The sequence below is a fragment of the Anolis carolinensis genome, chromosome 1 (genome assembly GCF_035594765.1).
Source record: "Anolis carolinensis isolate JA03-04 chromosome 1, rAnoCar3.1.pri, whole genome shotgun sequence".
NCBI classification, from domain to species: Eukaryota; Metazoa; Chordata; class Lepidosauria; order Squamata; family Dactyloidae; genus Anolis; species Anolis carolinensis.
The window spans coordinates 129038879-129053668 of record NC_085841.1 but is presented as its reverse complement, the minus strand read 5'-3'; the positions used below and the strand labels follow the sequence as shown (position 1 = coordinate 129053668).

General features: G+C 37.1%; 1 protein-coding gene across 11 annotated transcripts in view; it reads left to right on the top strand.

Moving 5' to 3' along the window:
- The window catches only part of phf3 (PHD finger protein 3), a 61460-nt gene that overhangs the window by 29745 nt on the left and 16925 nt on the right, over window positions 1-14790 (top strand). For 4 of the 11 annotated variants that reach the window (XM_008116880.3, XM_008116884.3, XM_008116882.3 and 1 more), the window contains 3 exons: window positions 760-912; window positions 1971-3750; window positions 13797-14112. In XM_008116880.3, coding sequence (XP_008115087.2) covers window positions 760-912; window positions 1971-3750; window positions 13797-14112 — 2249 coding nt within the window. Of the gene's footprint in view, window positions 1-426; window positions 497-759; window positions 913-1970; window positions 3751-10953; window positions 11636-13796; window positions 14113-14790 lie in introns of those variants that run through there. The other 7 variants (XM_062969077.1, XM_062969076.1, XM_016995942.2 and 4 more) reach the window with 6 other exon arrangements.

The window sequence follows — 14790 nt, the reverse complement described above, 5'->3', positions numbered from 1 at the left end:
TATCTGTTGGGAACTGTTAATCCAAAATATTGTTAAACATTTGGCATGTCACAATATGTGACTGGTGGGCCATTGAGCTTTGTGGATCACAAATTATGAAGGCCTGACATAAACAGTTTTTGTGTTAATTGGCATTCAGTTGGGATTGTGACTTACTGATTAACTCTGAAGATATTTTTTATAAAGATAGATTCCATGAATCCAGTGGGGCATACTCTGCTTAGAGTATGCTTAGAGCTGCAGTGTTTTGCTGTGGCTCCTAGGCTATGGCTAAAAGCTTATCAGGTGAATCATTTATAGGTAACTACCAAGCTGCAGATACAGGTAAATGTATTCCATATTTAAAGACAGAACAAACTACAAAAAATAAAGGAAATTTTATCTTTTGGATCAGCTCTTTCCATTGTTAAATTCTCTTTCTCATAGGTGGGAAGGGACAGTGAGGGACAGCTGATCCTTTAAGGACTGAGAACTTCCTGTGGCAAATCAATAAAATGTGAGTCCATTAAAAGTGGTTATGACTCTTTTGCAGGACCATGTATAAGAAAAATACTTCTCTGGATGACAGTTTGTTTTACCTAACTTGCGGGAAAATTTTACATCATGTTTCCTAATCATTCTCCTTAGTCTTACTTTACACCTCATCTCATTATCTTCATTTTTTTTAGCTAATCTTTAAGTTTTATGGCCAATTTCATAAAACTACAGCCTACGTAGATACTTTCAAGGTTTAGGATTTTTGTTTTGTTTATTTTTTAGTTGGACTTGATGATATTATGGATGAAGGAGTTAAGGAAACTGCCCACAGTACCATTGATGAAGATGATCTTTCATCTAACAGGAAATTGAGGGACCAGATGGATGTCACAACAGTCAAATCACCAAGAAAATCTCCACGTTTAATGACACAAGGTAATTATTCAGAGGAACATCAAATTTATAGCGGGGAATTTGGTACATTTTGATTAGTATAGACCACTGGTTTTTAAACTCCAAGTGGGGTCCCTCTTAGCTTAAAATTGGTAATAGTAAAAGTTTTCTGAATGTCACCATGTGGCTGTTTTATTCTGTTTGCAGTGTTTACAGTGACCTCTGTAGAGGATTCTTCAGCTGTGCTCCACAAAAAAGAAAATCAGTCTGTTTAGCAAGCCTTGCTAATAACTGAGTTATTATTACTAGATGTTTGATTTTTATACCTATTTTATATACCGATATACCCGAGGTCACATAAAAATTTATCAGGTGGAAAGGAGTCATGAGTAGAACAGGTTTAGACATCCTGGTGTAGATTATATATGTATATATGTTTGAGAATGTTATTCCATTGCTGACATTCAGATATCTAAATACAGTTCTGCATTGTATATCAGCATAGTATAAAGGTTTGATTGTTGGATCAGCATTCCAGGAGACTAGGAATAAATCTGCACTGGCCATGAGGACACACTGGGTGACCTTGGGCAGATCATACTCTCTCTGCCTTCAAAGGAAAGTAGTGACAAACCCCATCTGAATAAACCTTGCCAAGAAAACCCTAGGATCGGGTCACCATAAATCAGTGATACGACATTAATTGGTTAATGTTTCCATTTGGGTGGAAATCTTTAAGAACCTTGAAGTGATTACTATTTCCTTTTAATAATTTTCTGGGATATTATTTTGAGACTTTTATAAGCAAATAGTCCTAATTAGTCTGAACATAATTAAGGTTAGTGTATGAGGAATTTGTCAGCTTGTCAGTGTTTTTGTCAGTGTTAAATAATATAAACTAATTTATTTTGGCCTTGATTAGTTTTGTTAATCTCGACTGTAGTGTACTAAACCAAGGAGAATCAATAAAGTTAACATAAATACAAGTGACCCCTGACTTAATGAATTTACTTAGTTGAAGCTAAAAAATGGATTTAGATCTGGTAATTTAGTTTTGCTGAGGATGAATACAAACAAGCACTTTATTTTTATTTTACTAGAACCTGTACGTAGTCTACGGCAAAGCACACTGGCCAAGCGCTCAAATGCTTCACCATCTTTAACTGCAAAGAAATCAGCTGTGAAATCTGGATCTGCGCAAAAAGGAGGAGTGAAACAGCAGGACAAAGAGCAGGCTAAGCATGAAAGTGGTAACCTTGAAGAGCATCCAGAAGAGATGGAGCACAATAGTAATAGAAGCTGTCACAAAGAGTCAGTACCATCACCATTACCAGATTCAGTGAAGTCTTGTAAAGATTCAGATGAATTGAAAACAGATACCAAACGTGAAATTCCTAGCCAGACAAAATTAGAAGATACTTCTCATGAAGTAGAAAATGTATCTCACTTACCAGGGACCACTTCCCCAACTAAAGAAATAGAAAGCAAGACAGATGTTCTTGTGAAAAGGAAACATCATAGTGTGGGAGAAGGGGTTGCAGTTTGTGCTTCTGCAGAGACTAATACAGTACAGGATAGCAAAACAGATGAAGAGGATAAGCATGGGACTGCAGTTAATCCATTTATTTCTGAATTATCTTCACAAGAACAGACAGATTATAAAACTGAGAAGGAACTTTGCGAAATTAAAATGGGTGATAAATGCAAAAGAACTAGAATGACCAATGAGAATGCAGGTGGAATACAAGAAATGTTTGCAGTTCAGTCTGGCTATGAGGATAGGAAGTCCAAATGCAGCTCAGACTTCCAAGCAAGTGGAAATGTTGCGCATGAAACTGGTTTACCAGAAGAAGACAGACAGGAATCTTTTGAGGATGCTGGAAAAGTTTACTTTAAAGATAATTTACCTTTAGTTAGGAGGAAGCTTGATCAGACATTTTCAAAAGTGGTTGGTGGTAATTCTGCCAAATCAGAAACCAGAAATATTTTGGAGCATAGTACAGCTGAAGACATTCCACCCCAAGTTAAACATGAAGAGACTGACAATATAAAGATGAAAGAACACGAAACAGTAGAATTACAGGGAGATGGGAGTTCTAACATTTCATCAAAAGGCACAAAAAATGTTAAAACTAAACATACCAAGTCCAAGCAAAATAAAACCACATCTATCCAACAAAAATCAGTTTCTCTACATCAAGACCTACCTAGTAAAAGGCCGGTTTTGCCACATGTTCATAGCCAGTCAGTAGTAAGTCTGAAACGTCATGCAGAGGAACAAGAAAAGCACCAGCATAAGCCAGCAAAGGTTAAGAAAAAACACGTCAAGAAAGAAGAGAAAGCCCAGAACTTTGATTCTGGAGCAAGTCTGAAGAAGAAGGCTCATGTTTTAGGGAAGAACTTTCGACGGGTCCAAGTTCCAGGTCAGGGACAGAAAATCTCAGCAGAGAGAATAGTTGACAAGTTCAGTCATCATACTGGTTCAAAGGAAACCCCACACCTAGCCTCAGGACCATTGCATCCCAGACAAGGACAGTTGCTACATCTTGATCAGAAGCTGTTACAGAAACATCAGCTTTCTAAAGCAGATAATTGCATTAAGGAAGAAGGAGGAAAAAAAGATTCTATTGGAACACCTGTGGATCCTTTGAAGGAAGATGAGAAAGAGAAATTGAAACTTAGAAAGTTAGAGAAGAATCTACAGCCTCGACAGAGGAGAAGTAGCAAAAGTATTTCAGTTGATGAACCACCGTTGTTCATTCCAGATAATATTTCTACTGTGAAAAAAGAAAGCCCAGATCACTTATATGCTACTGAAAGCAAAGGTCCCTGGGTGCCTAGTAAGCAGTGTGGGTTTTGCAGAAAGCCGCATGGCAACAGGTGTGTGCATGTGTGTGTAGTTAAAAGGTTTTATCTTTTTTTAAAAAAAAATAATGTTTTATATATTTTAGCAAGAGTGAAGAAAATGCAATCCTCCATATGTTTTTGGACTGTAATTCATCTTTTCTCGCCATAGGCTTTACTGCCCTATGACTCATAAGAGCTGCAATCCAAAAACACTTGCATGGCATCATTATACCTCCTTTTCTCATAGAGTTTAAAAACAATACAAAACTGTTGAGTGCAATGGCCAGCTTTTTGCCCTCTGAATTTTTGGGCTGCATAATTTATTTATTTTTTAAAAAACAACTTTGTAGTAGGTCAGTGGTTCTAAACCTGTAGGTCCCCAGCTGTTTTGGCCTTCAACAACCAGAAATCCTAACAGCTGGTAAACTGGCTGGAATTTCTGGGAGTTGTAGGACAAAACACCTGGGGTCCCACAGGTTGAGACCACTGAAATAGATGAAAGTCAATTTCTGTTTTTGAAAAATCAGATTTTCTTGCTGGGGAATGAGTGGGGTGGAACAGTGTAAGACCTGTGCTGCAGTCTATTTAAAAAGAAAATTAATGCTCCTGGAAGATCCCACGAGAGGCCGTTCACCTCCTGTGGGAGCAAGTGAAGGACCAGAAAAGCACCTTTAGCTCACTCTTAGTTAGAATCTGGACTATCTTTTTCAAATGTAGCACCAAATTGGCTTTAAGCCAGTTCTGATATTTGTTGTATATGGTTGGTGTCAAACACAGTGGTCATGGTCTTAGTTTATGGTTTCTCTGAAGAAAATTCTGCTGAATTGTATGGCACACTTCAATATCGATATGTTCCACAACTCAGCCCAACCATCAGGTATGCAAAAGGAACTTTTGCTCTTTCTGCTTTTCAACAAAGATAAATGAACCACAGGTCAATTTTCAGTGGTTGAAATAGGAAGTACAGTGCTAAACAGTGAACAGTCCCAGCTATATGGATTCTAGTATTACAAATGCATAAACGTCTTTTATTGGCAGAAGTTATATTTCCATGTATGCAAGTTTTATTGGGATTGGTTTTCAGGAATGAATTGAAAGCAATTGTAATACCCTGACGTGATTAGCTTCAGTTACCATTATATGTTCTGACTAATTATTAGTCCAAACCTCAAAAACTATGCCAAAATTATTTTTACATGCTTCTGCAGTCAGGTCCCTTTAAATATTTTGACCCACAACACCCATCAGCTCTAGATAACATCTCGACAAGATCTCAACGATGTGGTTGGTGGTTCATGACGATGAGAGCCATAGTTCAAAGTATCTAGAGTTGTGGTGCACAACCTGTGGTCCTCCAATTGCAGCTCCCAGCAGCCCTATTCAGCTTGTCCAGTGATCAGGAATTCTGGAAGCTGAAGTCCCAAACACCTGGAGGGCCACAGATTGTGCAGATCTGATCTTGGGCGCGATATCAGGTGGGTAAGGTCTATAAGGAATTTTTATTTTCCTGTAGCCAGAAGTACTTACACTGAAATACTTCATTAGGAGATAAAATCGTAACACATTTGTTTAATTAAGACATAAAATGTACTTTTCAAATACTATATGTGATTTTAAAATACTGCATTCAAAGAAACTCAAAGCTGTATTTGAAAAATATTTTTATTGGTATATTGACTCAATAAGACCATTTTTTCAAGTGTTTAAATTTTTGTGGGGAAGAATTAGGACACTGAAAATGGTCATTGTATTAGGAGAAAACGAATAATTCAATTGACAGATATTCATTCATGCAGTCCTCTCCTCCCTCTGTAGCTTCCTGCACGCCCCCCTAAAATCTGCTGCAGAGAACAGGCCCTTTTAGGATAGGGATTGAATTGTCTGCTCTCCCAGTTGACAGAACCAATTATCTCAGCAGCAAAATGTGATTCATCCATTCATCATATTCAAGCAACTGCACATGTGATTGATATCCCTTGAGAGCTATCACCTGAAAAAAATGAATTACGTATTTTAAATACAGTAGAGTCTCACTTATCCAACGTAAACAGGCCGGCAGAATGTTGGATAAGTGAATATGTTGGATAATAAGGAGGGATTAAGGAAAAGCCTATTAAACATCAAATTAGGTTATGGTTTTACAAATTAAGCACCAAAACATCATGTTATACAACAAATTTTACAGAAAAAGTAGTTCAATACACAGTAATGCTATGTAGTAATTACTGCATTTACGAATTCAGCACCAAAATATCATGATTTATTGAAAACATTGACTACAAACTGCATTGGATAATCCAGGACGTTGGATAAGCTAGTGTTGGATAAGTGAGACTCTACTGTATATGGCAATATATTCATCTGTTTACATTACTATGTTTTATGATACTCATCTTTAAAGATCTGGATTCTGTCTACCACTGCCAGAAACTGAAAATACATTAAAATTCTCTATGGATATTTACCCTATTTTCACATTTTATAGGTCACCACAAATGGAATAGATACCATTTTCATGACAAAAATAGAAAAAATAAAAATTGGTAGATATTTGGCTTTTAAGTATATATGTTTTTCAAATAAAAGTGGGTTAATTTCTATTGAAATAATTAACTTTAATATATGTCCTGGTGTAGGCATAATAGCCTATCCAGGCCATATCATTTGTTAAGGGGATGAAGGGTTGGTCTAAAAGCAATAAATGAGATAGATGAATAAATGATATAAGTGAAAAGAACTAATATGCAGTATTATAGAAATTACTTCTGAATGAAAGAAAATTAAGTATGGTTGGGAGGGAGAGAGAGGATAGTATGATCTGTATGATCTAGAACAGGGGTCCCCAAACTTTTTAAACAGAGGGCCAGTTCATGTTCCCTCAGAATGTTGGAGGCTGGACTATAGTTTGTTTTGTTTTGTTTTGTTTTTTAAATAAACAAATTCCTATGCAGTGCACATTGCACACATATCTTATTTTGAAGTTAAAAACAAAAACAGTACAGGAATAAATACAGCCTCAATCAGGGGTCCCCAAACTAAGGCCCAGGGGCCAGATGCGGCCCATCAAAGCCATTTATCCGGCCCCCATGGCACAAGGGCAGAAGGGGGTTGGGCTAAATGACCCAAGGGGTCTCTTCTTCTCTTCCAACACTTATTATTATTATTATTATTATTATTATTATTATTATTATTATTATTATTAACATTGAGGCTGGGTGGCCATCTGTCAGAGGTGTTTTGCTTGTGCTTTCGGTACACAAAGGCAGAAGGGGATTGGACTCAATGGCCCAAGGGATCTCTTCCAACCCTCTTTTTTGTTGTTGTTGTTGTTGTTATTGCTCGGTGGCCAACTATAGTCCGGCCCTCCAACAGTCCGAAGGATCATGAACTGGCCCCCTGTTTAAAAAGTTTGGGGACCCCTGGCCTCAATGTTAATCATAATCAGAATAAAAATAATAAAAAGGGTTGGAAGAGACCCCTTGGGCCATTTCGTCCAACCTCCTTCTGCTTTTGTGCACCAAAAGCACTAGCAAAGCACCCCTTAATAATCAATTAAATGATAATTAAAATACCATTATAAACAAGCAAAGCTTTGGAAGGCATGCACCAGGTGAGGGAGGAGATGGGAAAGGTGCATGCCTTTCCCTCCTACCCCGCATTCACCTTCCTCGAGGAGGAGCAGGGGCCGGATAAATGGCTTTGATGGGCCACATGTGGCCCCTGGGCCTTAGTTTGGGAACCCCTGATCTAGAAGTTTGCTTTGTATTCTTCCATGCTGGACAGTCTATGTGTAGAAAAGAAACATTAAATGCAACATTTATGCAGCAACATATGGTCTTTCTGCTGAATGTGTCTTTATAATAAAGCTTTAATGTCTAGCATGGAGATTTGCTTGTCACAAATACAAGTGAAGAAAAACTGCCATTCTAAACCATAAATTCTTGTTGCCTATGTACAGATGCTAACATTTTAATTATCTGTTATATCTTCTTTAGTTTATCAATTTCCTTTGAAACTGGAGTGAGCCACTTTCACAAACACTTAATAGATACTGGGGGGAAAACTTGCGGCAGTATTTTCTTTTAATCTTAATTCGCTTAGGTCTTCTTTTAGCCTTAATTTTTAATGAAACAGTCATGGTGCACTTGATACTTCCAGCAAGGAAAATTATAGCCCCCTTCAAACATCCATTTGAAAAATAATCCAAACACTTAAACAGTAGGGGGAAACACGTACCTAGTTTCACTCATACATTTGCACATGTCTGCCTGATCTTGCCTTCAGCCTTTGGGAAATTGGCAGAAGTATGAAGCAGAAGCTGGCTAATATAAAGATGACTTTCCATTTCATTTGTGTGGCTTATCACAGTACAGCGATGAGTAAAAATTTATTTTGAAAGGAAGGGAAATCATAATTTCAGACTTTGTAGAGTAATAATGATTTGAAATCATGTACTTCATGCAAAGTTTTCCTTGTTGGTTCTGATAATTACTTTAAGCCTATATATCAAAGAAGAAAGTTTGAATGAAAAATGTTAACCCATATGTGAGTAATATAAATTGTTGATTTTCTTGCAAAACATTGCCCTCCGTATGCATTTTTATTTATTTATTATTACAATACTTATATCCCGCCCTTCTCACCCATGGGGGACTCAGGGCAGCTTACAATAAAACACAGTATAAAAATATTATAAACAATTCAGTCAGTTAAAATTAAATACATTAAAACATTGATAAAAGTATACATATAAATACACAGTTGGCACATTTCGAGTCTGATAACTGTTCTGTCATTGAGTTCTAGGATGGTAATAGTTGATGCTGCTGTTATTGATCGAAGGCCTGGTCCCACAGCCAGGTCTTAACTTTCCTACGAAAGGATTGGGAATTGTATGACACATGATTGGGGATTGCATGACACACTTCAATATGTTCCACAACTCAGAATATGTGAGAATCATATTCTGGGCATGAGCAAAACTTACAACTACAGTATACCCTGTTCCTAGAATCTCTTGTAAGAACAAGATCTTTGCTGTACATAGACCTTGGCCATTAAGAGCAGTGTCATCTATTTGGATTGTTACATTGGCTTACTTGTAAAAAACTGGAATATATGACACTAAAAAGCTTAGTGTATTATTTTGAAAGGAATGTGTTCTAATGACTGATGCGCATGCCCACAGTTAACCTTGCTGTTATAGTTCACTGGGTTCCAGAAGTAACTCGATTGTATTATCGTTGTTTGCTGTTAGTTGTTCAAGGTGAATAGAATGTGGTGTGTTTTGCTTGAAATGAGAAAATAAGGATCCCACATCGCTTAGAACAGCACAAAAATTGTATTTTCCTTCTCTAGCAATTGGGTGCTCTAGTAAGTTTGGGGCAATTGGCAACATTCTTCTTGGAGGTTCTAGAGCACCCCTTCATTTTGTAAAAAAGGACCTCTAAGTACTTTGGAAACTTTGAGAGGAAAGACACAGGATCACATGACACCCAAGCAATTCAAAACTCTATTTTACAAATTTAAATGAGAGTACATACTCTGTCAACCTTAATTAAAGGCATGTTATAGCATTAATGCAATTACTAACATAAAAAGGTTAAAACAATAATTATAATGCACCAACAGTCTTATGTATTGCTTTAGAAATGTACTGTGGCAGCAAGTCCTTCTGTCTTAAAAAGTAACACTGTTGACTTTATAACTACTTTTCTTTCTGTCTATAAAGTCCAAAAGTCATACTTTATCTCTTGGCCAATGTAATTAAAGGGGCATGATATAGGATCACACATATGACCTAGCACATATGAATCCTGTGTTTTTTATAATCCCATATCCAACATATTGAAGCAGACAGTCGACCAATTATTCTCCAGACGTTTTGAGTTAACTGACCTTTAACATAGGTGACTCTGGCTAGTGGGATAGGGTTATAGTCCAAAAACTTTGTTATGCTCCAAAGGAATTTCGTGGAATAGCTTGTAAAAATACTGTGGTTTTTATTCATACATGAAGTGAATTCCCTTAAAACAGGAAGGGGGAATTCAGAGACAGGAGATTTCTGCCCTCCTTCTAGCTTTCCCAGTGGATTAGAAGTCATCACTAGTGTTCTTGGTTTCTCCACGCAGTAATTTGACCAGAGACCCAACATTGCCTTTCCTTGTGCTTCCCCAAGTGAAATGGCTGGGACTTGGAGATTCTTTCAAGCACTAGCTGAGAATGGCTGCTTTTATTCTCCTTTTCTGTATAGGAGGAGGGAAATACAATAAATTTTAGATTGCAAGCAAACCCCTGGCTCATTCTTTTCATTGATGGGAACTGGGAGGACTACTTTTTTAGCCATCTGTGAGGAAGCAGAGCTCTGTAGACATGCTGGGAACATTTTGTGGGCTGAATGGGAGATCCGAGATGTATAGGAAGTTTCTGAAGCCCAGATGTTCTCTGTCCAAAAAGAAATGTAAAGAAAAATGATCTCTGTACATAATACATGTTATTGCTACGAAATTACTGTTTTGTTTACACATATTTGACAATTCTTGAATATTTTGCTATGTGATCAGTGAGTGGAAAATGTCATGAATTATGACTACCTGGTATAGTTGATTCATGTTATTAACTATCTTAAAACCATGTTTTGTATTTTGAATAAAGTGAATTTGGAGTGGTGTTTTCTTTTTAAAAAAACTATTCCAGTAAAGGGTTCTCATTTACCCAGCAAAATTATTTTGCTTGACCATGTTCCACTTCGATGTTAGTTCATTTGAAAAAGATAGTCTGGATATTTCATTGTTATAATTTTGGAGGCAATTTTGAAATTTCAATTCGGCTTCATAAGATGAAGATCTATATATGTATGAAAGGAGTCCATATTTAGGTGCAGCTATTGCTTTATTCATCCTTGCAACAGACATTCTTATCACCAGCAATAATTCATTGCATTTAGAATTTTTCTTTAACAGGTCAAAATTAAGAGCATAAAGATGTGCAATCAGTTCTTTGTTCTCTGTTTTTAAATGTTTACAAGTTGGTGTTATTATAAAGCAAATTAAAGTATTGAATACCAGCTTGCTATCAATATTTTAAAACCATTTTCTTTTTCTTTCTGTTGCAGTTATCTGCTAATCCAGCCTTACAACATGATTATGCATTTCCAGCTTTGCGCTGTGAAACAGACTGCCGCCAGAGCTTTTAGTGTTAGTGGGCCAGGATGTTGAATTCTACTACAACTACACACACATACAAAAGCCATGCAAAAGAAAATCTTTATAACTTCTTCCAGCCTTTTTTGAAGGACACTGCCCTTTTCCAAAATTGGAACAGCATTCTTGTGGGTGGACAAATCACTTCTCTTAGCAGCTTTGCACTCATACTCATTTCTAATGCCAGTACTGAAAAACCATGCTGTCATGACAAAACTCCACAATGATTTCAGTAGAGTGAATAAGGATTTAGGTTTTGTTTTAAAAGAAAAACCATGGAATTACACAGCCTTTCATTTAAAAAGAAAAAAAAAGCACTGCATTTCCCCCTTCTCAGACATTGATATTCTACTCTTAGTAGTGAATGAAATGAGAAACATACAAGCTTTCAGGTGTTGGACTGAGATTACCATTATCCCTCAGCCTAGGATAAGCTGGGATGGGAGTTGCTACCCAATAATATCTGGAGGCCCTTCATGGTTTTGAAATGGAAACATTAGGATTATATCCAAATGTATCTATATGATGGGAGATTTCCTTTCATATTCAATTCAACCCCCAATCTATCCATGAGATAGAATGTGGATCCGTGTCCAGAGATTCAAAATTTGATAGAGGGACGAAGGAAGGAAGAAATCAAACCATACAAATGGAAATTTATCACTATGTTGGATGGAGTACTCTAGCACCTATTATGTACTATTGAGCTTCTTGAAGTGAGTGAATTGCACACAACACTTTTTATGAATACATGAGAGTTCCTTGCTTAGCACAGATGACTCCTTCACATAAGTGATACATCAAAATACTCGGAAAATAATTTGGTTGAAACAGACCACTACCTGTTTCTTTTGCACATATTCAACAGCACACTGCTTGAATTGCTCAAATTACAGAACAAGTGATAGCTTTACTTCTGTTCTATACATTTGTCATTATTTTAAAGAATCATTTTATTAAAAAGAATGATCACCAATGGAAGATAAACATTAGCCATAATGCAAAATGCACAGTGGATGGGAGCATCTTGAAGGCAATACCATTATCTACATAAGAAACAGGCTATGCAAGAAAGGCACAGAATGCACAATTAGTTGTAACTGCCTTATTTTTCTAGCAATATTGGATATTATTTTTAAAATTCCAGATTTTTAACAACATATTGCATTTCATGCACTTACTGTAGGTTTTGGTTATTTTCCCATCTCGGTTGGGTTTCTAAAGGAAATAAAAACACTATCAGTGCTACCTGTTGGGCTAGGCCAGTGTGCTTATTGAATCCTGCTAGTACTTGATATTCCTGGATTTATCAAACGCAATCATCATATGGTCACTTTAGAGATTTGCAGTCATTTTGAACATTCTAAAACTCTTAGTAAAGGTTTGTGCTAATGGCAGCAGATTCGGCTGTAATGGCAAGATTTGTTAGCAAGAGCTGGGCTACATACAACATTGTGGTGTTGGATCTCTGGTCAATTGAGTTTAAAAAAATATCTCCACACCAGCACTCTCACTGCTCTGGGGGGTGGGATGGGGTTCCTTTTGGCCATTCTGTCAGCACAATTGAATTGGCAGGAATAAATGCTGTATTAAGAATCAAGACAATGAGAAAGACTTGCTGAGAGTAGCAGTATGTCTAAACAGGTTACTGCATTTCCTGCTCCTATACAAATAATTTAATTGAATGTATATACACAAATGTTTCTAGTTAAAAAGCTAAATGGTCACATGCCAGTATTGGAAAGAAGCCCAAATACTATATGTATTTGATTAGTAACTACATGCATTTGTTCAAATGCATCTGAAACTAGTTCATAACTCTGTTATACAAACTTTATTTGCTACTCTTAAGAGAGTGAAGTGCTTCATTTTGTCAGGGTTTGAACTGCATTGTTGCTTTCAATTCCATAAGCTATATTTGAGGGCAAAATGTATGTACTTCCTGCTCAGACCACAAAAATGGGATTTAGGAAGCAGCAAATACCAGATGGTTGGTGGATGTATGGAGAGAAATGAGTTAAACAGGCTTGCTAAGAGAAAGGGATAATGAAAGCTTATATGCTTCATTTTTTAAAAAGTATTGTGATTCCGCCATATCTAAGAACAACTGCATTTTATTGTGAGAGCAAGAATATAATAATAGCCGTCCTTGTGAAATATAAATTGTAGATTTGCAAAGGGACTTGGTATAGCCATTCTTTGGTGAATTGGGCAAAAAGACTTCACCTGTGCATCTTCTATAAAGACTTCACCTGTGCATCTTCTATATCTTCTTTATAGAAGATACACAGGTGAAGTCTTTTTGCCCAATTCACCAAAGAATCAAAAGATCAAAGATCAAATATGTGAACTTATAAACATTCATGGCCATTTAAAATTATTTGACAGCAAACCTTTAAAAATATTTAGTGGGTACCTCTAGAGTCATTCTGTATTCACCATGTAATGAAATAGTATTGTGGATGATATGATTTTTGGGGTCTATATCAGTATTTTCTTTGGCAGAGTGCTTTTTGGATTATCTTCAATTACAAGACTTTGGGCTATACACAAATATTTCCATACTGCAAAAAAATAAATAAATAAAACAGCTGTAGATTACTTGTTTTTTATTTCTTTTTCTGATGTTATTTAAAAGAAGCATATGTGCACGTTGCTTGATACTGAAACTATTGACTTAATGTGACAAAATTCCATCTTGGTATAAACCTTGGCATGTCACACCATGTTGTAAGGCTGGAGGAGTGGATTCCATCTTCAACATGAAATGAATTCAATCAAGGAAAAACTGTTCTGTGAAAGGAAATATAAGATACCTCTGCAATTACATTAATGTAATAATTTGAGTATAATCAATCTTTTTTATCCTTGTTTCAGGTTCATGGTAGGCTGTGGTAGATGCGATGATTGGTTTCATGGTGATTGTGTTGGTCTGAGCCTCTTTCAAGCACAGCAGATGGGAGAAGAAGACAAAGAATATGTTTGTGTGAAATGCTGCGCTGAAGAAGACCAAAAGGCAGACTCTGTTGATGAAAACATGCCAAATGCACCTGTGAAACTGGAAACAACAAAGGACAGTAGAACAATGGAATATGAGAAAGCTGGAATATCAAAGCAAAGCTCAATTCTTCCTCAAAATAAAGCAAAGCATGGAGAAGATTCTGTGAAGCACAAGGTCAAAATTTTTAAGCGGGTAAGAAAGTAGGTTTTTGAAAAATCTTATTTTAAAGTGCTTGTTCTCACAATAACATGTTTTAGTTAAACACTTAAACTAATCTTAGTATTTACGATAACACTTTGAAAAAAATGAAATATTTATTGGAGCGGTGAGGGCAACCACCTGTGCCCTTGACCCTTGCCCATCTTGGCTCTTAAAACAAGCCAGTGGAGGGCTAGTCGATTGGTTTATGAGAATAATCAATGCCTCTTTGGAGCAGGGCATATTTCCATCTGGCCTAAAACAAGCTGTGGTGAGGCCTGTTTTGAAGAAAGCCTCCTTGGATCCGGCTAACCTCAGTAACTACAGACCAATCTCTAACCTTCCATTCTTGGGCAAGGTCTTGGAGCGGGTGGTTGCTTCCCAGCTCCAGGGATTCTTGGAAGATACGGATTTTCTGGACCAATCACAGTCTGGTTTCAGACCTGGCTACAGTACCGAGACGGCTTTGGTCGCCTTGGTGGATGACCTCCGCAGAGAGCTGGACAGGGGGAGTGTGACCCTGCTGGTTCTCTTGGACATCTCAGCGGCTTTCGATACCATCGACCATGGTATCCTTCTGGGACGGCTCTCTGGGATGGGCCTTGGGGGCACTGCATTGCAGTGGCTCCAGTCCTTCCTAGAGGGCCGTTCCCAGTTGGTGAAGCTGGGGGA